Here is a 27,655-nt window from a genome sequence, read left to right on the forward strand (position 1 = left end):
TATACTGACTGAAATATACGTAGTGTGAACCCAGCCTAAGGCTATGTTCACACTATGTATGTGTGCGGCTGTATTTTTTATGCGGCTGTAAATGTGCGGATGAAATTACGGCCGTGGGAAACAATAGACATGCGGCTGAAAACATACGGTCATTTACTTGGAAATCTGGTTCAACTAAAAATAACAAATAAAATCTTAAGAAAGTGATGCAAACACCTCTGGATGCATCTGGGAAAGCAGGGAAACAGTTTACATGAATTGCTATTACCGGGGTTTGCGATCCTCTGCAGTATGCCGATGCCGATGCCTCTCATGGTTAATATATTGAATTAATAAAACACATTTTCGTTGTAATAAAGTCCCTTTCATTGTTCAATAATTAAATTTAAACGATTCCATCATTTTGCAATTAAATATACTGTTAAAATAAATATATATATAAATAAATGTATATTTATATATATATTTATTTTTGACAGTATATTTAATTGCACAATGATGGATTCGTTTAAATTAAATTATTGAACAACGAAACTGATTTTATTTCAACGAAAATGTGTTTTATTAATTAAATATTAATTAGTACAGGAAGCTCCAGTAAGCCGTTAATTCATATTGCCGGCAATAGAGCATTCTGTACTAATCATCACTTTACTTTAATTAAAACATCAAATGTTTCTTCTAATTATGTTATCACAATAGCATTATTAGAGGAAACATTTAGAATTATATGTGCGCTCAGCTGATTGGCTGATTGGCTGAGCGCACATATAATTAGCAGGTCCGCAGCACAGTGACTTCATTGTGCTGCGGACCAGCGAAGAGGACACATCGGGGTGAGTATAGAGCTCTCCCCACCCCCTCCCCAGCACTGCACCCCTCCCAGCAAGGAAGGGGGGGTCACTTAACCCCTTTCTTGCTGGGATGGGTGCAGTCTGACATCAGTCTGGCCCCCAAGAGGTTAAGGGGGATGCAATACATCCTCCCTTAACCCCTTGGGGGCCAGACTGTAAGCAGCGATCTGTAAAGATGCTGCATACTGTAAGGAGCACAACACCGCTCACAATGATGGGTGTTGTGCTCCTGTTTGTGTGTTTTTTGTGTGTTTCTCCCTTTTTGTTTTTCAGATATCGGTATCCTGGGGATTACGTCGGATTCGGTGAACTACGTCGATGACCAGCAGTTGTTTGTTGTTTTTTTTTTAATAAAATGGTCAATGAGGGGTGTGGGGGTGTTTTTATTTGAATAAAAACATTTTTTAACTTGTGTCTTGTCTTTATTTCTTTACTTTATAGACTTAGTAGTGGAAGCCGTCTAACAGACGGAATCCATTACTAAGTTGGGGCCTAGTGTTAGCCGGTATAAAATGGCTAACACTAACCCCCTATTATTACCCCAGTACCCAATGCCACCAGGGGTACTGGGAAGAGCCGGGTGCCAGTGGTCCCGGAGCGTCAAAATTGGCGCTCCTGGACCGGGCGGCAGCAGGCTGGTAAGATTTAGGCTGGGGAGGGCCTAAACCAATGGCTCTTCCCACCCTGGTGTTACAAGGCTGCTGTCGTTTGGTTTTTAACCCGGCTGGTTATAAAAATAGGGGGGACCCTATGCGGGTTTTTTTTTTAAATAAATAAATAATTTAAAAAAACGCATAGGGTCCCCCCTATTTTTATTCCCAACCAGACCACAACAGTAGCAATAGCTGTCTATGGAAGGCTAACTTCTACATCCACCCATAAACCTAGGTCCTTTGGGAAAAAAATCAAAGTAAGTGTTCCCTGGAGAGTAGACATTATTTGGAGGTTCCTCCAAACAAAGGAGATTCCTTTGTACATAGCACACAGGCATCAGTTGGGAAGTTAACAATTGACATAGGTTGGGGCCGAACGTTTCCCATGCCTATATGTCAAAATGGGAGGCCTACCTGGGTAGATGGATCACACAGCAAACCTGGCAGACAATATTGGCCCCAGGCTGCCAAATCATCCTCCTGCATTTCCTTCAAAGAGGACCAATACAAAATATTGTTTTTTTGGTATCACACTCCTGATTTCCTCCACCGTCTCTACCCTACTGCACCCTCGGTGTGTTGGAGATGTTTGGGGGACAACAGGACTTTGCAGCATATCTTTTGGGACTGCCCTAAGCTTTCTCCATACTGGAGGGGAGTGCAGGGACTTCTGGCCACGGTGTTAGGTAGAGCCCTGCCCCTGGACCCGATGATCTTTATTCTTAATGTTCCACCCAAAATTATGCAAAAACCTACAGCCAGACTGCTCCTACACATTTTAACAGCCGCTAAATGTTTACTAGCCAAATATTGGAAACAAACCTTGATTCCGTCGGCAATTGAGTTAGTAAACCGCATCCAGGAAGTTCGGAGACAGGAATTCATGTCAGCTGTGCAAGAACTCTGTACGGAGAAGTGCCAGGCCATATGGACACTCTGGGACACTTATTACAATACGTCACATAATAGCTCAGCGGCCTGAAGGTTTATCCTTGAGTACCGGTAGAATATGTTACCCCACTGCCCTCCCCCCAACTCCTGTCCTGTCTTTGTCCTGTCTGTGTTTTGTCTCCCCTTTTTGTTAAAGGGGTTATCCAGCGCTACAAAAACATGGCCACTTTTCCCCCTACTGTTGTCTCCAGTTCAGGTGTAGTTTGCAATTAAGCTCCATTTACTTCAATGGAACTGAGTTTCAAAACCCCACCTAAACTGGAGACAACAGTAGGGGGAAAGTGGCCATGTTTTTGTAGCGCTGGATAACCCCTTTAAATTGTTCTGGTTTATCTAGTGTTATAGACTGCTTGTCTACTGGTTGATTGGTTGTTCAATTGCAACAAGATTGTAAGCCATGTGGCCCCTCGACCCCAGACTGTTCCTGGGCGCGAGGTGAATATTGTCTACTGTATTTTTGTAAAAAATCAATGTTTTGATAAATAAACAATTTATAAAAAAAAAACAATTGACATAGGTTGTCTGGGAATTGGTGATAAAAACTCTCTGAGTAGCATCCCACTCTTGTTAACCAAAACTGCAAGAATATGAAGGGAAATTTTATGATCAGCTAGAATAATAAGCAGTGTTGGTATGGCACACTCTACCGAATATGTTAATCCCCAGCATGCAAAGATCAAAGAGCATAAAACATACCCTTTATTGTTAAGTATTACAAACCACCCAGATATGTGTGAATTCTGTCACTGTGATGAACATACGGAAGACAACAACAATAGTCTCCAGTGTAGAAGTTGAGCCAAAACTCAACGCTCATACACATATTGGTAAACTAGTACACCTAGCAACTGGCAACTATATATGCTGTCCCTGGGCAACATGGATGCTGAAAAACAAAAGTGTGTCCAACTTATGTGGTATATAGGAGAAACACCTCCCCACTATTTGTCATAAAACATATTAAAACTTTACCCTACTTGTTTCTATCACGTGTGGTATCGGGGTGAAAAGCCAAGAAGGTTGTAATGAAAATTCAGCCCCACATTGGGGTGCCAAACACCAGAGGCATGTATTTAAACCAATTTACAGCAACAAATTGTGGACTTCCCTGGGGATATAGCTCAATTTACAGCAGTATAGAGGCCTGTGTGTGTCACTCAGCGGTTACTTACATGCATCGGTACCAATAACCTTGGAAATTTTGCCCACTTTAGGCATTGGTGGTAAATGGACGTTGTGCTCCGCTGATCTACTATTCTGGCATGCTTGTGAGTGGTGTGCAGAGATATAGAGATATATATATATATGACACATATATATATAGACACGGTGCCAGCAGCTGTCCTTGGCTGCCCAGAGATCTGGGTACGTCTGCACTGGAATCTTTAAATAAGCTATCAGGAAAAACTGATTGAGAGGATGGATTTGTAAAATTTATGTCAAATGACAGTAACACTTCAATGTCATCAGACCAACAAAAGATACTGATCGCAGCAGGTCTTACTACTGAGACCTGCTGCAATCATGAGATACAGCCGGGGAAGGGAGTGCAGCAGTGCCAAACTGGCCAAAGATCTAACCCCTGGCTGTATCACCAAATGAGAGTGTGTCTCAACAGTAGGAGCATAAGCAAAATCCTTCAGACTTTTTTTATCATCCATTTTTAGGTTTAGTGTTCTGTTAAAAGTATATGTAGATGTGAAAGTAACATTTTTATGGCCACACTAGATAAACTGGTTGTTACACTGCTTGTGTAAGAATGGTGATAATAAGGATCTCTGACTTTCTGTCAATTCTCCATTACTTAAATCTGCTGTTGGTATTAATGAAAAAAACTGAATGTTACCTTGACTATGACACTGGGACATTGAATGATTAAAAATTGTGAAAAAAACAACAACTCTAGTTACCTGCTTTCCAGAGCCAATGACAAAAACTCCACCAAGAATAAAGCCTTCTCCTTCTAGGTTACCCTCATAGCCTGCTTTCCAAGCTCGGCGGAAATTCTGCCAAACACCTAATCGTGTGAACCCCAATAGAATTGGCATTTTCCTCTTCTGGGGTCCATAAAAGCGTTTCTGAAAAAGACAGTGGATAAAAAGTAAGTAACCATCTGAGAACTTACCAGTAAACAGAAAGAAGATGAGGGCACTCACCTATACGTTTTCTTCTTTCTGTTTACTGAACTGTTTACACAATTGTTTATTTGTGAGGAGCACCCCCATTGCAGATTGATTATAGTCCACATTGTACATCGCTAGACTGCTATCAATCTGTGTTAAGTGAGTAGTGAACCCTCCTGCAAGACCATCTGAGAACTTATATATACATACAGGGCCGTATTTACCACTAGGCACCCATGGTCAGGTGCCTAGGGCAGCACCTTGCAGAAATGCAGCACCAGGGAGCAGGGGGAAGGAAACAAGCTGCAATGTGATCAGCCTTTTCTTCACACAGATTTGTGTGTGAAGCAGAAATCACTTTCTTTATGTAAGTCTCATAGAGAAGAAATTAACATCTCATAGACTTACATATGGAAAAGGACCTCCGTTTCATACATGAACCTATGGGCGACACGGCTGATGACAGTGCGGCAGGCTGGGACCTGAGCTGGGTGATTGGTGGGGAGAAGGAGCATTTTGATAAGATGGGCAGCAGTGCAGCCTTCAGCCTTACTCTGCTAATGTCCCTTAAAGGAGAAGTTTTCAACCATACAGGGGCAGGGAGGAACATAATAAACAAGTGCTACTTATCCATCCCCGTGCCTCCTCATCACTGCCTTGCTACTCCTGGACTCCAGTAATGTTACAACCTAACTGTTGGACTGCCCGCTCAGCCAGTCAATTACGGGACGAGATACTGCTGCAGTCACTGACTGGCTGATTGGGGAATCGTTCAGCCAGGTTTTCCTGTTGTAAGGAGATCAAAAAAGAGCTCTGGCGGGGGTCTGGGAGCCTATAACGCAGTGCTTTGGGGGAATAGGGAGAGGTAAGTACCGCTTGTTTATTATGTTCCCCCTTGCTCCTGCCTGCTGGAAAATTCTCCTGTACGTGATACGGTCTTAAGACCCTTTTATATGGGCTAATTATCAAGCAAATGAATAATTCCAAGGAACGCTCATGTAAAAAAAACAGTAATCATCCAATGAACGAGTAAAGGCTTGTTTGTTGGATGATTAAATGTTTTGTGTAACTATTTAAATTGCTGGTCACGTATTGGAGCCACAGGGGATCTGCAGCCTGCAGTTATGAATTTAGTCAACCACAAAAGCGATACTCAGTAAGTGAGCATTAATCATTGAGAACAGCACTTATGTCTTGCCTCCTATCGGCCTGTGTAAAAGGGACCTTAGAGTACAGTATGTATGTGCTAAAGCTCCCTGATGGCGTTTGTATGAAGACAATAAAATAAGAATACAAGTACCTAGGTGAGTGCCGCAATCTCTTTCCTATTTGTTATATAATTTGGGCCCTTAGGGTATGTTCACATGGAAAATAACTATTGCAGAAATTTCTGTTATCTATACATATGAATAGTTTTTTTGTCTGTGCAGATGCTTTAGATGAATAGGACAATCATAGTAATTTTTACATGTAGATAAAAAACAGGAAGCACAGGAATTGTTCTTTTGACAAATTTTAACTGGAACCTGGGAGACAGCTATGTTAGGTATCTAAAGAAGCTGCCAGCCAAATGCTAGCACTGGTGATGATAGCCTGTATTCTGTATTAAGAGCTCTCACGTGTGCTTTTATGATGCCTATAAACACAGGCAACAGCCTCAATAAACGGAGAAGTAGTTATTATTGGAATAATTTAATCTGGTAACGTATTAGTTATAATAATATTATATTAGGGAACGGTTTAATGGATTTGGCAGGTGTCTGTCACAGACCTCCATACAGCTTCTAAAGCGCAGCTTAGTTTGTACGATTCCGAACGAAGCATGTATGGAATGTTCTGTAGTATTGTAGACTTTGTCTAGTTAGTAGGCCCTTCTTAAAGGGGTTTTCATACAAACGCAACCTCTTCTGATAGAAGCTGCCATGTTGTATTGTATGGTGGCTGTTCACATAAACATCTATGTAATACATGGCTGGCTCAAGTCCAGCTGGCTCAACTATGTGTTGTGCTCGGGCTCATAGGGTATACAGGCAAGGACACAGTATCTTTTTCATTTACTTTTTCATTTTATTTGGGGGCACACTTGTACAAAGCACAATAATGATAGAAGAACATCAGTACCTCTTCATCGAGAAAAAGTTCTCCTTTAAAGTAAGGTTGGAACTGCTGGATTTCATCTCCAATCTTCTCCTTCACCACACCATAGAGGGGGACCCCTAGCTGGTCAAGTTCTGGCTTAAGCTGAGATATCTCTGAGGCCTCCTGCAATAAAATAAGACATTGATTACCTCAAGCAGGACAATATACATAGTCATACCACTAGTAGCCTTAGTAACATACTTTCTTACTATACGGCAGTGAACTCACAAAGCTTGTTCACGAGCTCACGCCAGGCTTTCAAGTTAAGAATTAACTAAATTCCATTGCCTCAATGTGAAGAAATCTCTGACATGCTTCTTATGACATGTTCTATTGTTTACATAATCTCAGGAATTAAAAGAACTAATGCTAAAGTTGTTCAATAATATCCTCCGCGTGTCTAATTTTATAATGTAAGTAAAAAAAACGCCATTATGCTGGTACGTCTGCATGTGTGCAGGTTATGGAGCCTGATCATCTTCATCTAAAAAATGACACATGGGTCTTCCGTGTTGTCCTGTGTCCACCTGGGACATGAGTAAAAGCCAGCCATACAGCTCTATTATACACCAGGACATATGGCGGGGTCACAGGGTTACATACACAGGAACAGGGAGGGGTAAGCTCTCTCACTTTGGCTTATCTATTCCGAAACATAGGGGTCAGCCATGATTTTTCTATCACGCCCAACCCTTATCACCACTGACGTCATCTGTTGGTGGTTGTTCAGGAGAGTCACAAGTGGATTCTGAGAACCTGAATATAGGTATATTTCATATGTGTTATGTGTTTTATATTACTATTACCTTAGGCTCTCTAAGTTTCTGGATTCCTCTTGGCAAGTAAATTAACCAAAAGAATTAGATATAGCAAGTTTTTGTTTTGAGTTCCTTAAAGCGATATTCCGGTATTTAAAAAAATCTGATATTGCTAGAGCTGGATCAGCCTGCTCAGCCAATCACTGGCCGCAGTGGTGTCCTGTCTTGGCCAGTGCTTGGCTGAGTGGGCAGGCCCTGCTCTGACATTGGGTCTCAGAAGTCGGAAGAGGACAGAAGATCTGAGATTGAAATGGACCAAACAGGAGCTGCAGGAAACTAGGGGCAGAGAGAGAGAGTATTCTCAAACTAAAATATATATTTTCTGCTGTAAAATTCTATTTCATACCTCAACATTGTTACAGAAATCCTAATCTTGGTCTAATATTTAGCTGCTTTGTTGCTAATCTTTCTGTAAAGGTTTATATAGAGTATGCTGTGATTACCTCCAATGACCGGATAACTCCTTTAAATAAGGCCTAACTGAACATCTGACACAGCCCATGGACAAAAGTGGGGCTGTTTCTGAAACTAAAAAATAGCATTATTGTTTTTTTACTTTAATCTCCATAGATTATAACCAGTTTGCTAATTTTACTATCTAAGAAGGAGGCGACTAACATGTATAAAGAAAACAGTGATTACACTGCTATGGATGCAACTTTTACAACCTTCAAGGAACAACCTTCAACCTTCAGTAAACATTAAAGACATTACTTGACTAACAATGTATTTTGGCTTCATTATGCTGAATTACCTCTCTGCATAGAAAACATCCAGGCCTACGCACAGCCATTATCACTGCTCCATTCTGTTCCCACAGGTCTTTTGCTTTGAACGTCCTTGATTCTGTTGGAAAAAAGCAATACCAGAGTCCATTTATCTTAGCCACCTTTGCTATTTTATTAATTTTGTTCAGGATAAGAAACATATAGCTTTCTTCCAAAAACAGCACCACACCTGTCCAGGGTTGCGTTTGGTTTTGCAGTAACTTACACTTATTGGGTATTCCCGTCTCAACTAACATAGTTCAGCTCGTAGGACTTTTTGCATTCTGACTCCTCTACACTGATGTAAAGGGTACATTTACCAGTTTTAATACCTTATTTTACATCATACGTCATGATGCTTGTTCAAGTAAAAAGTGATTTTTTTATCATCTGCAGATTGTGCTAAGTGGGCGTGGCTTCACAGCAACGGTGCCACTTAGCCCCGCCCACAGCACCACCATAGGCCTCGCCCCTCCCTGATTGCCACATAAGCCAGACCTAGAAGGGGTGAGGCCTCAACCTTTAGGCCAGCCTGTTCCAATTAGGGATGAGCCAACCGTCAAACTTTTGGTCGGACGGCATCTTCGCTCAATTAGTATGCCTGCAATGCCTGGGACCCCGGGTGTATAGTTGCGCTCCCGGGAATCTGCGGGCAGGATCTTTCAGGGAATTCAAGATACATTCCCTGCATTGCACAGGAGTGAGCGGCTTTTGGACCGAAAGTCCGAAAGTTCCGCTCATCTCTTGTTCCAATGGTCGGCGAGAGGGCGGGGCATATGTGGCAGTGACGTCACTGAGGGGTTGGGGCCTGCAGTGGCGCTGTGGGCGGGGCTAAGTGGCACAGTTACGTGAAGCCCCCCACTGAGCACAATCTGCAGATGATAAAAGATCACTTTTTACTTGAACAAGCACCATGACGTATGATGTAAATAAGGTATGAAAACTGCTAAATTTAGCCTTTACATCTGTGAAGAGAAGTCAGAATGCAGAAAGGGGGGGACAGTGTCACTTTAAGTTATATATATTGGGAAATACATTCATTTAACAATCTTGCCTTCGTCTCATGATATGTCTGCTCTTTCCCTCCCACTGTTGACAGCTCATTGTGTAGGTTACAGACCACCATTCTGCTCTAAAAGCAGTGGTCTGGCTGGTGTTTATATAGCTATAGTATACATATTTGTATAGTACAGCATATATGCACTGTTAGGGACATTTATAAAGACCAGTGTACTCATATGCCAGTCTTAAATTAGGCTCCGCCCCTAATTACCCCACTGGAAACATTAGGAGAAGCACGCACAGGAATTGTGCAATAATTTGCAGGTGTAAGTTTTTGCCTGGTTTACGCCTAGTGTGAACCTTGATAAATAAAGCATGGAAGGAGATCGCCTTTGCCGCTCATCAGTCAAAAAGGAGTTACAGCAGGCGTACGACACAAACAAAAGAGGCAAATCTACCCCTTTTCCGTGGTTTACGCCAGGGGCGCATTTTAATTAATATCCCCTTTGATCTCTATACATCTACATTATACCTATACATACACCAGCCAGACCACTGCTTTTAGAGCAGAGTTGGTGTCTCTAACAAGGGCAAGTTTGCTAAATGAATTTATTTGCAAAAATAATTAACTTGATGAGCCCTATCAGTATAACTATGTTAGTTGAGTTGAGAGGGTACGGTCACGCGTACTGAGTTCGAGGCGGATTTCACACTGCAATACTCGGTACAATTAGTCTATGGCCTTCTGGAATTTTCATTTCGCTGCAAGAATGCAGTAAAAGCCATATTTAACTAATTAGGTAACTAGCTGGTAAAAATAATAAACGGCAAATGCTAGGCCGCCCATGCCCCCCCACCTCCTGATCCCAGTTCATTGACGGCCCGCTCAGTCAATCACTGGCTGTGGCAGGACAGTGCATTGATTGGCTGAGCAGGTCATCAGTGAGCCGAGACCAGGAGACTGAAGTAGGAGTGTGTAGGGGGAGAGCAGACATGTAAGCATGTGCCGTTTATGATTTTTAACCACCCGTCAGCTACATTCTCGCAGTAGAAGGAAAATCCACTGTGAGAATGCAAGGCCATAGACTGCCACTGTTCCAAGTATCATAGTGGATTTCACTGTGAAACTGGCAGCGTGAAATCTGCTGCAAACTCGGAATGTGTGAACGCACCCTAAAGTGAATGGGACAACTGAAACACCAAGTAACCTGTAAGATAGGCATGGCACTGTTTGTGGAAGCAAGCCACCATGTTTTTGTAATTCTGAGCAACACTTTTGAAGATGTTTGATATTTGGTGGTTCCTGTTACAGATTTTCTATAGGGCTCAGGACCTTCATGTTGTGACACTGAAGCACATGCAAAGTTCCACAACTACAATCACTGTAAGCGCTGACTGGACAGTGTATAGAGACATACCTCACTGACAAAGGAAAGGCACTGCTTAAAGGGTAACACCAGCAGAAAAGTTTTCCTTTCAAATCAACTGGTGTCAGAAAGTTATAAAAATTTGTAATTTCCTCCTATTTAAAAATCTCAAACCTTCCAGTACTTATTAGCTGCTGTATGTCCTGCAGGAAGTGGAGTATTATTTCCAGGCTGACACAGTGTCCTCTGCTGCCACCTCTGTCCATGACAGGAACTGTCCAGCTCAGTAGAGGTTTTCTATGCGGATGCTCTGGACAGAGGTAGTAGCACTGTGTCAGACTGGAAAGAATACACCACTTCGTGCAGGACATTCAGCAGCTGATAAGTAATAGAATACTGGATATTTTTTAAAATAGAAGTATATTACAAATCTATATAACTTTCTGACACCAGTTAATAAACAAATGCGCTCCATACATGCGCCAAAATTATTATTTGTGGGACATGCAAGTATTCAAAATGGTGTTTTTTTATAATGATGGCATACTGTCAGGATAGGCTGTCAATACCTGATTAGTAGATTGTCAATGCCTAGCACCCCTCCAATCAGCTGTTGGGCAGATCCTCAGCTCCAGCATATACACAATGAATGATCCAGAAGCAGAAGAGAATAGAAGCTGAGCTGAAATATAATGTACAGAGCCATGTGCCTTTAACTCCATTCACCAAGAATTGTGGGTGCCAAACAGCTGAATGGCAGAGGTGCCAGGTGTTGGTATGCTGACAATAGGCCAACAATGTAAAAGCTCCTCCTTTAATAAAACAGCCATGTTAGAAGACGAGTCAGAATATCTTTAAGACTAGGCCGTAAAGTAACTTTTTTCAGACTCTATTGGTATTAGTACCATAAGCCATTTTTTACCATCTGATATAGACTTCAGTTCTGTGTCTTCTAAATATCCTAAAGTGGCTTTTTCCGTGGTGGGGAGGAAGTAATCTGTGTTGGCTAAAAAAATCCCGACCACTGCTGCACCAAGAGCTCCAACACTGACCGACCACAATCCCATAGTGAAAAGCTCAGACTCCGGCACAATCCACATCTCTGAAACACAAAACATTTGTAAGAATGCCATTATGTAAGTTTACAATCTGCTTATTGAACATATACTAATCCTGTTTGCGGGCACGTCTGCACAAACTTCAGCTCAGCTGCATTGAGGCTGTGGGTCATATGAACACGTCTACTTAGAAATATTTAGCATCGTCATTGCAATGATACATTAAAGACTACAGTTGTTTGTATAATTCAAATAACCATAAAGGCAAGCTTGTAAATATTCCTCTATGCAAAAAAAAAAAAAACATTTTTCAATACGTCATCCAGTCCCAAAGTACTAGGATCATAGACAGAGAATGAAGCATATACACATATATATGTAACCAATATTGATGCATCAAGATAAGGTAGATAAGGTCCTGCCAGGTGTCTCCTGATAGCAGAGAAGAATCAAACATTCTGACATACAAAGTCTTTGGTTACTATGAGATATAAGCAACTGTCATAGGGGTCTGGCAGCTTATTCATGCACGTTCAGCAGTGCCCAGATATCTCAATGTATTGGCAAGTTTGGGACAATTATCACCTACCTTGCTTCTAGATTTGAAAACCCAGCGCCCTGTGCCCGCTAGGGAGCTATTAGCAGGTTAGATCTGTCTAAACTGCTGATAGTTCCCCTTTAAATATTTCAAATGTACAGATGAGAAGCACAGTAAAATGATTCATACAGTTTACAAAGAAGTAATCCAGCACAGGCCCTGTGACTCTTGAGATTAGGAGTAAAACATGGTTTTATGAATTTGCAAGCAGTCAGCAACTAACATAGGACAAGTGTCAGCTGAACAATCCAACATTGCCCAGGGCAGTAGGCATGGCGATCAGCTGACAAATGATCAGCTGCTCGGCTGATCGGGCCTTTCCTACCTGCTGAAAAATCATCAGCCACTGGCTGCAGTTCTCCTCATGGAATAGGAGATGTGCAGTTGGTGAATAAGACCAGCTAGCATTTAATTTTTTCGCTCTTAGGTGGATAACCCCTTTAATCTCTATCTCAAGATATAGACAGTGACCACTCTTGGAGGTTTCCACCCTACTCCAAGGCTAGCCTTCCAGACGCTGCACTGCGCCTTTATCTGAAAACACAACTTCGATAGGTAAATGTATATATTCCATTGGTAGCCAATAATACTTCAGTTTACACCCTAGAGCCTGATGAGCGCCTGTCACTTTCTTTTTTGATATATACCATTTATCTGAGTGTTTACCCATCCATTTTGGTCCTTTCAGTAAATTCTGGGGTAAAAGAGAGGATCCATTATTTAGGACCTCTACAGTGGAGAGCAGCTAAAAATCTAGACCAACATGTCATATATTACCACTGATTTCAATGGCCACCTCCTAATGCTTCATTCCGCAGGCAAAGCTGACCACTCCCTGTCGGATTTCCATTCAAATACAGTTGATCTACTAGGGTCTCCAGGAATCCAGGCCAGGAAACACAAGTAATCTTTGTTAGTATATTAGGTTCTTTTAAGAGTTTTACCTATTTTGGCTATTCAAGTTTTACTTAAAGTGCACCTGTCGTTATAACTTTCAAAACCTAAATCAAAAGTAGATGTGATATAAAGCAAGTTTGCAATTTACATTTATTATTATTGTTTTTTGTTTTTTTTTAGTTATCATGGAAAACACGGCACTTCCTGAGTTTACACTTTTCTTTCTAAACACAGGAAGTAAGGGCCCTATTCCACCGGACGATTATCGTTCAGATTATCGTTAAATTGTTCGATCGATCGTTAAATCTAAACGATAATCGTTGAAATGCAGTTAACGATTAACGACCGAACGAGAAATCGTTGATCGCTTTATAAGACCTGGACTTATTTTTATCATTGCTCGTTCGCAAAACATTCACAAATTGTTCGCATTGAATAAGACGTTGTTCGATCGTTCGCAATAGATAAGAACGCAATAGCGAATAAATAGTGAAGAAAAAACTATCGCAATTACGATAATAAGTACCGATTACCGTTCCATGGAAATGAGTGAACGTTTTCAGGTCTTTCGCAATAGCAGTCGTTTGAGATTGTTAATCGTTAACGATTATACAAACGATAATCGTCTGGTGGAATAGGGTCCTAAGTGTATCCCAGGTCATCTGAGCGATCACAAGAAAGGCACTCGTGATTGATGGATGCATTGAGCCGTAACACTCTGTACAGTCTCTTTTTTTTCAACCAGACTTTATATCACATCTACTGTTGATTTAGATTTTAAAAGTTATAATGACAGCTTCCAAGTACGTTACAGTGCTCCCAAGTACACTACAGTGCTCCCAAGTACGTTACAGTGACCCCCAAGTACGTTACAGTGCCCCCCCAAGTACGTTACAGTGCCCCCCAAGTACACTACAGTGCTCCCAAGTACACTACAGTGCTCCCAAGTACACTACAGTGCTCCCAAGTACACTACAGTGCTCGCAATTACACTACAGTGCTCCCAAGTACACTACAGTGCTCCCAAGTACACTACAGTGCTCCCAAGTACATTATAGTGCTCCCAAGTACACTACAGTGCCCCCCAGGTACATTACAGTGCCCCCCCCCCAAGTACGTTACAGTGCTTGCAAGTACATTACAGTGCTCCCAAGTACATTAGAGTGCTCCCAAGTAAATTACAGTGCTCCCAAGTACACTACAGTGCCCCCAAGTACGTTACAGTGCTCCCAAGTATGTTACAGAGCCCCCAAAGTACACTACAGTGCTCCCAAGTACACTACAGTGCTCCCAAGTACATTATAGGCTCCCAAGTACATTACAGTGCTCCCAAGTACATTATAGTGCCCCCAAGTACACTACAGTGCTTCCAAGTACACTACAGTGCCCCCCAAGTACACTACAGTGCTTCCAAGTACGTTACAATGCTCCCAAGTACATTACAGTGCCCCCAAGTACATTACAGTGCCCCCCAAGTACACTACAATGCTCCCAAGTACATTATAGTGCTCCCAGTACATTACAGTGCCCCCAAGTACACTACAGTGCCCCCAAGTACACTACAGTGCTCCCAAGTACACTACAGTGCTCCCAAGTACATTACAGTGCTCCCAAGTACATTACAGTGCTCCCAAGTACATTACAGTGCCCCCCAAGTACACTGCAGTGCTCCCACGTACACTACAGTGCTCCCAAGTACATTATAGTGCTCCCAAGTACACTACAGTGCCCCCAAGTACACTACAGTGCTCCCAAGTACAATACAGTGCTCCCAAGTACACTACAGTGCTCTCAAGTACATTACAGTGCTCCCAAGTACATTATAGTGCTCCAAAGTACACTACAGTGCTCCCAAGTACATTATAGTGCTCCCAAGTACACTACAGTGCTCCCAAGTACACTACAGTGCTCCCAAGTACATTACAGTGCTCCCAAGTACATTACAGTGCTCCCGAGTACATTACAGTGCCCCCAAGTACACTGCAGTGCTCCCACGTACACTACAGTGCTCCCAATTACATTATAGTGCTCCCAAGTACACTACAGTGCTCCCAAGTACACTACAGTGCCCCCAAGTACACTACAGTGCTCCCAAGTACAATACAGTGCTCCCAAGTACACTACAGTGCTCTCAAGTACATTACAGTGCTCCCAAGTACATTATAGTGCTCCAAAGTACACTACAGTGCTCCCAAGTACATTATAGTGCTCCCAAGTACACTACAGTGCTCCCAAGTACACTACAGTGCTCCCAAGTACATTATAGTGCTCCCAAGTACACTACAGTGCTCCCAAGTACATTACAGTGCTCCCAAGTACATTACAGTGCCCCCAAGTACACTACAGTGCTCCCAAATACACTACAGTGCTCCCAAGTGCACTACAGTGCTCCCAAGTACATTATAGTGCTCCCAAGTACACTACAGTGCTCCCAAGTACATTATAGTGCTCCCAAGTACACTACAGTGCTCCCAAGTACATTACAGTTCTCCCAAGTACACTACAGTGCTCCCAAGTACACTAGTGCTCCCAAGTACATTATAGTGCTCCCAAGTACACTACAGTGCTCCCAAGTACATTATAGTGCTCCCAAGTACACTACAGTGCTCCCAAGTACATTATAGTGCTCCCAAGTACATTACAGTGCTCCCAAGTACATTATAGTGCTCCCAAGTACACTACAGTGCTCTCAAGTACACTACAGTGCTCCCAAGTACATTATAGTGCTCCCAAGTACATTACAGTGCTCCCAAGTACATTACAGTGCTCCCAAGTACACTACAGTGCCCCCCAGGTACATTACAGTGCCCCCTCAAGTACGTTACAGTGCTTCCAAGTACATTACAGTGCTCCCAAGTACATTACAGTGCTCCCAAGTACATTACAGTGCTCCCAAGTACACTACAGTGCCCCCAAGTACGTTACAGTGCTCCCAAGTATGTTACAGAGCCCCCAAAGTACACTACAGTGCTCCCAAGTACACTACAGTGCTCCCAAGTACATTATAGGCTCCCAAGTACATTACAGTGCTCCCAAGTACATTACAGTGCTCCCAAGTAAATTACAGTGCTCCCAAGTACACTACAGTGCCCCCAAGTACGTTACAGTGCTCCCAAGTATGTTACAGAGCCCCCAAAGTACACTACAGTGCTCCCAAGTACACTACAGTGCTCCCAAGTACATTATAGGCTCGCAAGTACATTACAGTGCTCCCAAGTACATTATAGTGCCCCCAAGTACACTACAGTGCTTCCAAGTACACTACAGTGCCCCCCAAGTACACTACAGTGCTTCCAAGTACGTTACAATGCTCCCAAGTACATTACAGTGCCCCCAAGTACATTACAGTGCCCCCCAAGTACACTACAATACTCCCAAGTACATTATAGTGCTCCCAGTACATTACAGTGCCCCCAAGTACACTACAGTGCCCCCAAGTACACTACAGTGCTCCCAAGTACACCACAGTGCTCCCAAGTACATTACAGTGCTCCCAAGTACATTGCAGTGCTCCCAAGTACATTACAGTGCCCCCCAAGTACACTGCAGTGCTCCCAAGTACACTACAGTGCTCCCAAGTACACTACAGTGCTCCCAAGTACACTACAGTGCTCTCAAGTACATTACAGTGCTCCCAAGTACATTATAGTGCTCCAAAGTACACTACAGTGCTCCCAAGTATATTATAGTGCTCCCAAGTACACTACAGTGCTCCCAAGTACATTATAGTGCTCCCAAGTACACTACAGTGCTCCCAAGTACACTAGTGCTCCCAAGTACATTATAGTGCTCCCAAGTACACTACAGTGCTCCCAAGTACATTATAGTGCTCCCAAGTACACTACAGTGCTCCCAAGTACATTATAGTGCTCCCAAGTACATTACAGTGCTCCCAAGTACACTACAGTGCTCCCAAGTACATTATAGTGCTCCCAAGTACACTACAGTGCTCCCAAGTACACTAGTGCTCCCAAGTACATTATAGTGCTCCCAAGTACACTACAGTGCTCCCAAGTACATTATAGTGCTCCCAAGTACACTACAGTGCTCCCAAGTACATTATAGTGCTCCCAAGTACATTACAGTGCTCCCAAGTACACTACAGTGCTCCCAAGTACACTACAGTGCTCCCAAGTACATTATAGTGCTCCCAAGTACATTACAGTGCTCCCAAGTACATTATAGTGCTCCCAAGTACACTACAGTGACCCCCAGGTACATTACAGTGCCCCCCCAAGTACGTTACAGTGCTTCCAAGTACATTACAGTGCTCCCAAGTACATTACAGTGCTCCCAAGTACACTACAGTGCCCCCAAGTACGTTACAGTGCTCCCAAGTATGTTACAGAGCCCCCAAAGTACACTACAGTGCTCCCAAGTACACTACAGTGCTCCCAAGTACATTATAGGCTCCCAAGTACATTACAGTGCTCCCAAGTACATTATAGTGCCCCCAAGTACACTACAGTGCTTCCAAGTACACTACAGTGCCCCCCAAGTACACTACAATGCTTCCAAGTACGTTGCAATGCTCCCAAGTACATTACAGTGCCCCCAAGTACATTACAGTGCCCCCCAAGTACTCTACAATGCTCCCAAGTACATTATAGTGCTCCCAGTACATTACAGTGCCCCCAAGTACACTATAGTGCCCCCAAGTACACTACAGTGCTCCCAAGTACACTACAGTGCTCCCAAGTACACTACAGTGCTCCCAAGTACATTACAGTGCTCCCAAGTACATTACAGTGCTCCCAAGTACATTACAGTGCCCCCCAAGTACACTACAGTGCTCCCAAGTACACTACAGTGCTCCCAAGTACATTATAGTGCTCCCAAGTACACTACAGTGCTCCCAAGTACATTACAGTGCCCCCAAGTACACTACAGTGCTCCCAAGTACACTACAGTGCCCCCAAGTACACTACAGTGCCCCCAAGTACATTACAGTGCTCCCAAGTACACTACAGTGCTCCCAAGTACACTACAGTGCTCTCAAGTACATTACAGCGCTCCCAAGTACATTATAGTGCTCCCAAGTACACTACAGTGCTCCCAAGTACACTACAGTGCTCCCAAGTACATTATAGTGCTCCCAAGTACACTACAGTGCTCCCAAGTACATTACAGTGCTCCCAAGTACATTACAGTGCCCCCAAGTACACTACAGTGCCCCCAAGTACACTACAGTGCTCCCAAGTACACTACAGTGCTCCCAAGTACATTATAGTGCTCCCAAGTACACTACAATGCTCCCAAGTACACTACAGTGCTCCCAAGTACATTATAGTGCTCCCAAGTACACTACAGTGCTCCCAAGTACACTACAGTGCTCCCAAGTACACTACAGTGCTCCCAAGTACATTATAGTGCTCCCAAGTACACTACAGTGCTCCCAAGTACATTATAGTGCTCCCAAGTACACTACAGTGCTCCCAAATACATTATAGTGCTCCCAAGTACACTACAGTGCTCCCAAGTACATTATAGTGCTCCCAAGTACACTACAGTGCTCCCAAGTACACTACAGTGCTCCCAAGTACATTATAGTGCTCCCAAGTACACTACAGTGCTCCCAAGTACACTAAAGTGCTCCCAAGTACACTACAGTGCTCCCAAGTACATTACAGTGCTCCCTTTGACACGAATATCAATGCTAAAAATTGTTATGAATCCTTCATATTACAGTACTGCATGCAGATATCTAAACGATAATCGTTCGGTTGAAATGCAGTTAACGATTAACGACTGAACAAGAAATCGTTGATCGCTTTATAAGACCTGGACTTATTTTTATCGTTGCTCGTTCGCAAAACGTTCACAAATCGTTCGCATTGAATAAGACGTTGTTCGATCGTTCGCAATACATACGAACGCAATAGCGAATAAATAGTGAAGAAAAAACTATCACAATTACGATCATAAGTACCGATTACCGTTCCATGGAAATGAGTGAACGTTTTCAGGTCTTTCGCAATAGCAGTCGTTTGAGATTGTTAATCGTTAACGATTATACAAACGATAATCGTCCGGTGGAATAGGGTCCTAAGTGTATCCCAGGTCATCTGAGCGCTCACAGGAAAGGCACTCATGTGATTGATGGATGCATTGAGCCGTAACACTCTGTACAGGTCCGAGGGTCTTCATGTGTTAAGTCTCTTTTTTTTCAACCAGACTTTATATCACATCTACTGTTGATTTAGATTTTAAAAGTTATAATGACAGGTATAGTTTAAGAAGTAGAAGTAACCTCAATAGCAGAGTTTTGTAAAACTTACATTTATATTCAAATATCTTGTAAAATGTATATATACAACTAATTTGAGAATATGTTATATTACCAATCTAGTACTGACCAGCCTGTATTATTTTCCTGAGCATCATACACATTTGCAGGCTTCAGAGCTGTGATCTAACAGCATTCCTTATAAAGTTAATATCAGAAGCATAGCCATTATACCAGGCACTGTACAGTAATTTAAAAGAATAATTTGCCTTCTCTCTGCATAAAAAGATAAATTAAACTGCCAGGGATATCTCTGAGAAGCTTGTCAATTGTTTTTAAAGGGGTAGTGCGGCGCTAAACTTTAATTCACAAAATAACACACATTACAAAGTTATACAACTTCTTAATGTGTGTTATGTAAGTGAATGGCCCCCTTCCCTGTGTTCCCCCAACCCAATGTGGTGTATTATACTCACCGCATTACTGTAGTGTACTTGGGAGCACTGTAATGTACTTGGGAGCACTGTAGTGTACTTGGGAGACCTGTAATGTACTTGGGAGCACTGTAGTGTACTTGGGAGCACTATAATGTACTTGGGAGCACTGTAGTGTACTTGGGAGCACTGTAGTGTACTTGGGAGCACTATAATGTACTTGGGAGCACTGTAGTGTACTTGGGAGCACTGTAGTGTACTTGGGAGCACTATAATGTACTTGGGAGCACTGTAATGTACTTGGGAGCACTGTAATGTACTTGGGAGCACTATAATGTACTTGGGGGCACTGTAATGTACTTGGGAGCACTGTAGTGTACTTGGGAGCACTGTAGTGTACTTGGGAGCACTATAATGTACTTGGGAGCACTGTAGTGTACTTGGGAGCACTGTAGTGTACTTGGGAGCACTGTAGTGTTCTTGGGAGCACTGTAGTGTACTTGGGAGCACTATAATGTACTTGGGAGCACTGTAGTGTACTTGGGAGCACTATAATGTACTTGGGCGCACTGTAGTGTACTTGGGAGCACTGTAGTGTACTTGGGAGCACTATAATGTACTTGGGAGCACTGTAATGTACTTGGGAGCACTGTAATGTTCTTGGGAGCACTGTAATGTACTTGGGAGCACTGTAGTGTACTTGGGAGCACTGTAGTGTACTTGGGAGCACTTTAGTGTACTTGGGAGCACTATAATGTACTTGGGAGCACTGTAGTGTACTTGGGAGCACTGTAGTGTACTTGGGAGCACTGTAATGTACTTGGGAGCACTGTAGTGTACTTGGGAGCACTGTAGTGTACTTGGGGGGCACTGTAGTGTACTTGGGAGCACTGTAATGTACTTGGGAGCTTCAATGGATCTGGCGAACCATTATGACTTCCTCAAAATATTAAAAGGCCTGATAATGGAAGGAGGAACTGCTTTGCATTACGGTACAGGCTTCTTGTTAACAACACTATCTATTGTTTCGTCCTACATTATTTTTATCAGACCCATCATATGTTTCCAATTTTTAGGCAAAAAAGAAGCTATTTACTGGAAAATGCCAGACTATGGAGAATAGCACTTTCTCTGAACAGTCACCTTTCCCGATATTTTGCACCAGACACTACGTGGTTTTGTCAGATTGGTTAACAGTTACGGTGTATTCAAGGCTGTGAACACCATTGGGGGTATACTTATACCAAGGTTCTTTTTAATATTTTTGTATTTTGTATTTGGGTTCTGCAATGTCTATGTATCAATGTAATTAGCAAGTAAAAGAAGCCCATTTACAGTGAAATCCATCATAATCCCAAAACTGCCCACCTTCTTCTGAATTATTGCTGGAGCTTTGTTAGGCCTCATAACACATTCATAGTTCTGTCAGCAATTGCAGACAGAACATAATGTATGACAATGGCCCTGTTCACACGTCCATACTATCTCCAATTCTTCAGTGTTCAGCGGGTCAGCAATTACAGGCCACACTACAGACGTGTAAATAAGGCAATTGGCCATTTGATATGCATTACTAACCCAATGGAAACCATGCTCCCATTTCTCCCTCAGTAGCCGGGCAATGTTGCCAGAATTGTCAGCAATACTACATGGCTATTAAACATTTTCAATCCCCTTTTCTTCAGACAGGAGTCATGCTTATGCACCATATTTTGATAATTCAAATTGAGAAGTAGTGGCCATAGAGTTTGGTAGCTTTACAGTTTCTGTACCAGTAAATAAATGGAGCTCTATTCGGCCAGAGTCGGGTTTCTATCCTGGAGAACTCAGGTGGCCCCAGCAGTCAAACCCTCTGCAAACAGTTAGTTAACCCCAATTTTGAGCATAAGAGATCACTTCTATTCATGGGACAACCCTTTTAATTCTTACCAGCTAACAGTGAATCAAAAAAATATTGTTATATCATCTGTAACGATTCCAAGTGAAAATGCGCACAGTGCCGCCAAATCAAACATTTCAAGTGTTTCTCTCTAGCTATAGTTCTGTCTGTATGTGTGAATAAGTCCACTTCCAGCCTCACGAACAACTGACTATTTATGCTGTAGAAAACAATGAAATTCCACTTGGCTGTGTGTTTAGTCAGGGACCGGCACTTCAACAACCTGGGCCATAATGCCAAGTACTATGTGTACAATTTTATAGATATGGCGAGAAAAAATATTTTCGCCTTTGATGTACAATGGTAGGAGTAAGGTATTACATGAGTAGGTCTCGAAAAAGAAATATGGAGCCATAATGAATTGGATTTTCTGGGACCATGATGTCAACTTAATGTTACTGTATTCCAAGTGATGTGCTGGGATTCCCAAAATTCAATTCATTGTGTTTGGCATCTTCGCAGAAATATGGGGAGATCATAGGTGGTGGTCATAACCAAATGTGTGTTCTAATGATAACAGGATGCTCTATGACCCCTGTGTAATGGAGCAGCCTGTAGCGCTTGTGTTAATGGGAACTGCAGACAAGACTTGGACTTGCCTCTTCAAATGGACACTGTCATAAAAATGACAAAAGACACGTCAAACATTGTGATTGGTGTGTGAACCAGCGTGTTAACCTCTCGCTGCTCTTGCTTTTGGCTAATTGAGGTCTGAATACTCAAAACTTTTACACATGACATGATGGCGCAGAGCGGTATGAATGATCCAGTCATTGGTTGTGTGGCACTGCCTGCTAGATGATTTAGCTGTGTACGGAGCCCTCCACCGGCTCAGTAGGATGAAATAAAAAAACTCACTGTGTGTGTGTGTGTGTGGGGGGGTCTCCTTGATATAGGTCTTGCGGAGAGTATATGTAAATTTACTGTTACTCATTAAAATATTCCATTGTCCCATGGGCTCATAGGGGCGATAATACCCCAATGTGTTGCGCTGCCAATGGGACAAGATAGCAAAGGCTTCATTTACATCTGCACAAATAACTCACAGTAGCAGAACAATGGATATAATGCCAGTGCCAGATACATGGGGGCCAATAACAGACACAATGATCTTCAAAGGGGTCATGTGATTTTCTGTGATGTGGTCTGATGAGTTTCTGTCAGGTGAGTTTCTGCCATTGTATTTGATAGATTTTGTGATGGGGGCTCCTAATGGAACGATGATGATGAATGATGCAGATGTGAATGAAGCCTAAGGGTATGTGTCAGCAGACGAAAGTCTGCACCAGCAAATTCACATGAAATCTTCCAAATTTCGTGCTGTGCATTTTAGAGGGAAAAAGTTTGAAATCTGTATTTGAAAATTTTGCTTTAGATTTGGGTGTTTTCACACCAAGATCCATGACAATAGCACTTCACTTTGGATTTGATGCAGATTTTGACTTCCGCATTAAAGTAAATGGTGAAAATCAGCAATAACTCTACAGTGTATCTCCGAATCTGCACGGCGGGTCATTTTCCATATGGACTCCTGAGCAGATTTTTTTTCCCCACATTATTTGGATGAGAGTTAAGGCTGTATTACACGGCCCGATGTTCTGTTCCTGTCAGCTCAGAGCTTGCTTCCACCTTGTTCCCCCATTAGTTGCCTGTACTACTTCATACAGTAGAGTAGAGAAGAAATCAGACAATACCTTTTAGAGGCTAACTGAGTACTGTATATTTCAGGAGTCTAGCTGGTGTTATCTGATGAAGGGAACTAGACTCCTAAAGGCTTACAATCAAATATACTCACTTAGGGAGGCATTTATTAAGTCCGGCGTTTTTTACGCCGGACTTAAAAATGCCCCCGCAGCTCCGGCGCTACGGAGATTTATGTAGAGGCGGACTGCCTCTACATAAATCCCGTGCGCACCGCCGAAAACCTACGCCAGCTGAGGACTGGAGTAGGTTTTTGGCATATATTTGGGCGGAACGGATGGTAAATCGCGTGGACTCTGAGTCCGCGCCCTCCGTTCCGCCCACTACACGGCCCCTTTCCGCCCCCCTGGCGTACTCGGCGGAAAGTGCCGATTTGCAAATATTTTATTCGCAAATCGGCCATTTGCGTATAAAAAAATACGCAAATCGGCACTTTACGCCGAAAATCATCCGTTCGCAGGATGATACATGTGGCCCTTAGTCTCTAAAAGGTATCGCCTGATTTCTTTACTACTCTACTGCTTTCTATGGCTAACAAGGTACAACATTAATCTATTACACACAGAGATCACAAGCAGGGAGCAGAGGACGATTGAAGTCGGTGGGGGTCTACAGGCCGTCACTGCACACATTGTGATATTTTAACATGTAACACCGTGCTGTTGAATATGTGCTATTACACTAAATGATTATAGGCTTCAACGGTCGGTAACCGGTGTAATAGTGAAACATTGTCAGCAGAAAAAGCCCACCTGCTCCATGTAGTTGACCATTCTATATTTCCTCTATTATTATTATATTAGGATAGATACTGTATAGGCTTATTCCATCCAGGTTTGCATTCAGTTACTGTGGATTAACAACCAGATCTGCTGGGAGTTTGCTCCAAGCATCTACTACTCTTCTTAAAAATTCCAAAAATCTCACTTGCATTACTGTAGGTGTAAGGCCAGTTTCATACGTACAGGAATTGCAGCCGGGTTGACACTGCAAGTTCCGCAGTCAGTCAGTTTGAATGGGTTTTCATACTTGCAGCAGATTTTTTATTAAAAAGGGGGATGGTGTTTACATACTCACAGCGAAAAGAAGATTCTGTTGCTAGTATGTAAACCCCTTCAAACTGACAGTACCAGGAATCGCAACAGATTTCACTGCGGAACTGCGATTCCATTGACATATCTCTGTGACAGTGTCCATTCCCTGGAAGTTGTGGGGTGTTTCAATAATAAAACGGCTTAAAACTGTCATTGTTGCTCATAGCAAGAAGTCACAGCTTAGCTTTAATATCTTCGTCTGCTGAGATTGGTTGGTACGGACAACAGAGAGAGGTTTCTTTTAGAATGAATATAAGTTTTTTTTTTCATTGTTTTATTTTTTCCATGTCAGATGTCTTCAAAGGAAACATTTGCCATAGTTCACATATTATTTCCATTTTCTTACATCTCAAACACGAGTTCTTCTACAAGGCGTCATTACATGATCACCATTGTAACCTCCTCCCACACTGTGAACCCTGTCACAGATCTGCACTCTTGAAATAAACTAAATGACGTCACTCACTGATTCGTCTTTTGCCTATATGCCACATGAGAAACACGCCGGGTAGCCAAGATACAGAGTATATATATGGATCATTTATTTACAGGGATAATCGGACGAAAAGTAGATAGCAAATTGAGCGTGAATACTCTACCCACAATTCATGTTCTATCACAAATTCTATTGTGAGAAACTTTGACTGTTTAGTTATTTTTGTAATAAACAAATACAGAATGAATCTTGGTTGTATCTGGTAACATAGAATAGAATAAATATCTGTAAACCTATCTATTTTAATTATATTCTTGCAGTGACATTTTGTTACATCACCTTGATCAGATGGAAGTGAGACACAAACACAAATGTTTCAGACTATATACAGTATATATAGCTATAGAGTATATATAGTCACTGACTGCTACACATCAGATCAGGGGAGGGGCTCATAGGAATGGAGGGCAGAGGGCAGTGGATGCCTACAACAGGAGCCTAATGCCCCTCCAGGAACACAGGAGGAAAATACTGATATAATTACCCCTAGGACTGCACATCATTCCTACTATCTATACAGAAACCACGGGAATAACTGACGAGGAGCTGTAGAACTACAACTCCCAGGATACACTGCATATCAGCAGCCACATTAGACAGCAGTATATGCGCCTGTATTATATAAGCCATAGCACGCACAGGCACAGTATCACTGAGCTGACTAAAGAGCAATGCTAAGATCCGAGTCACTACTTACATAAGTGATAGATCCGAGGTGTGAAGAGCTACAGCAGCAGCAGCAGCATAATCCCAGGTGATCCCTACAAGACTGCAGGAGTCCAGCACCGTGCACAGCACTGTCACTGTATATCTCATAGAGCCTATTCAGGGGGCGTGGCCACTACTTAAACCGAGGCTCACACTGTCTGAAGTTCACAACCCTGATCAGTGCTCCTTCTTGTGTTACAGGTAGTCAGGTTGTGTTGCGTCATGTATAGAGGTAGGACTAGAGTAGTTTAAGGTAGACAGGAACATATATAAACTGTAATAAATTACACAAGAGAGATATGTAGCTACATATGAGATAGATGATACAGCATATAGATATGAGATTGATTGATTGATTGATTGATTGATTGAAAGATAGATAGATAGATAGATAGATAGATAAATAATGAGGGTGCGTTTACACAGACAGATTTATCTGACAGATTTTGGAAGCCAAAACCAGGAATTGAAAAGAGGAGAAATCTCAGTCTTTCCTTTATGACCCATTCCCTGTTTACAGTCTGTTCAAAAATCTGTCAGATAACTCTCTGTGTAAACGCAACATAATCAGTAATCATCAACTAAAACCGATAGACTTGTAGAGAATTTATACAATTCAATTAATTCAATTCCAGCAGTGGATAAAAGGCTACAGGCGCCTACATTTCCTTCAGTTTTTTGACATACATGTTATTCACATTATATTGCCCATTTACAGCGGTTGTCACCGGATGGCTACTCTTGTCCACCTGTGGAGCATTGGAAGTCATAGAGACTCCCCATGTACCAGAATGAAGAGCTGCTGTCATAGAGACTCCCCATGTACCAGAATGGAGAGCTGCTGTCATAGAGACTCCCCATGTACCAGAATGGAGAGCTGCTGTCATAGAGACTCCCCATGTACCAGAATGAAGAGCTGCTGTCATAGAGACTCCCCATGTACCAGAATGGAGAGCTGCTGTCATAGAGACTCTCCATGTACCAGAATGAAGAGCTGCTGTCATAGAGACTCCCCATGTACCAGAATGGAGAGCTGCTGTCATAGAGACTCCCCATGTACCAGAATGGAGAGCTGCTGTCATAGAGACTCCCCATGTACCAGAATGAAGAGCTGCTGTCATAGAGACTCCCCATGTACCAGAATGGAGAGCTGCTGTCATAGAGACTCCCCATGTACCAGAATGAAGAGCTGCTGTCATAGAGACTCCCCATGTACCAGAATAGAGAGCTGCTGTCATAGAGACTCCCCATGTACTAGAATAGAGAGCTGCTGTCATAGAGACTCCCCATGTACCAGAATAGAGAGCTGCTATCATAGAGACTCCCCATGTACTAGAATAGAGAGCTGCTGTCATAGAGACTCCCCATGTACCAGAATGGAGAGCTGCTGTCATAGAGACTCCCCATATACCAGAATGGAGAGCTGCTGTTATGGAGGGCTCCGCATGTACCAGAATAGAGAGCTGCTGTCATAGAGACTCCCCATGTATCAGAATAGAGAGCTGCTGTCATAGAGACTCCCCATGTACCAGAATAGAGAGCTGCTGTCATAGAGACTCCCCATGTACTAGAATAGAGAGCTGCTGCCATAGAGACTCCCCATGTACCAGAATGGAGAGCTGCTGTCATAGAGACTCCCCATATACCAGAATGGAGAGCTGCTGTTATGGAGGGCTCCACATGTACCAGAATGGAGAGCTGCTGTCATAGAGACTCCCCATGTACCAGAATGGAGAGCTGCTGTCATAGAGACTCCCCATGTACCAGAATGGAGAGCTGCTGTCATAGAGACTCCCCATGTACCAGAATGGAGAGCTGCTGTCATAGAGA

At 42.7% G+C, this 27,655-nt stretch overlaps 1 protein-coding gene across 1 annotated transcript in view; it reads right to left on the reverse strand.

Annotated features, from left to right (window-relative positions):
* The window catches only part of PRXL2A (peroxiredoxin like 2A), a 32,390-nt gene extending 6,455 nt beyond the window's left edge, over positions 1 to 25,935 (reverse strand). The window contains exons 1-5 of the mRNA XM_069979223.1: positions 25,815 to 25,935; positions 11,597 to 11,776; positions 8,293 to 8,384; positions 6,703 to 6,843; positions 4,369 to 4,536 (exon numbers count right to left, since the gene is read on the reverse strand). Of these exons, the coding sequence (XP_069835324.1) occupies positions 4,369 to 4,536; positions 6,703 to 6,843; positions 8,293 to 8,384; positions 11,597 to 11,774 (579 nt within the window). The 5' untranslated portion in view covers positions 11,775 to 11,776; positions 25,815 to 25,935. The remainder of the gene's footprint in view (positions 1 to 4,368; positions 4,537 to 6,702; positions 6,844 to 8,292; positions 8,385 to 11,596; positions 11,777 to 25,814) is intronic.
* Between the last annotated feature and the right edge of the window lie 1,720 nt (positions 25,936 to 27,655).

Source organism: Dendropsophus ebraccatus, chromosome 8 (genome assembly GCF_027789765.1).
Source record: "Dendropsophus ebraccatus isolate aDenEbr1 chromosome 8, aDenEbr1.pat, whole genome shotgun sequence".
Lineage (NCBI taxonomy): Eukaryota > Metazoa > Chordata > Amphibia > Anura > Hylidae > Dendropsophus > Dendropsophus ebraccatus.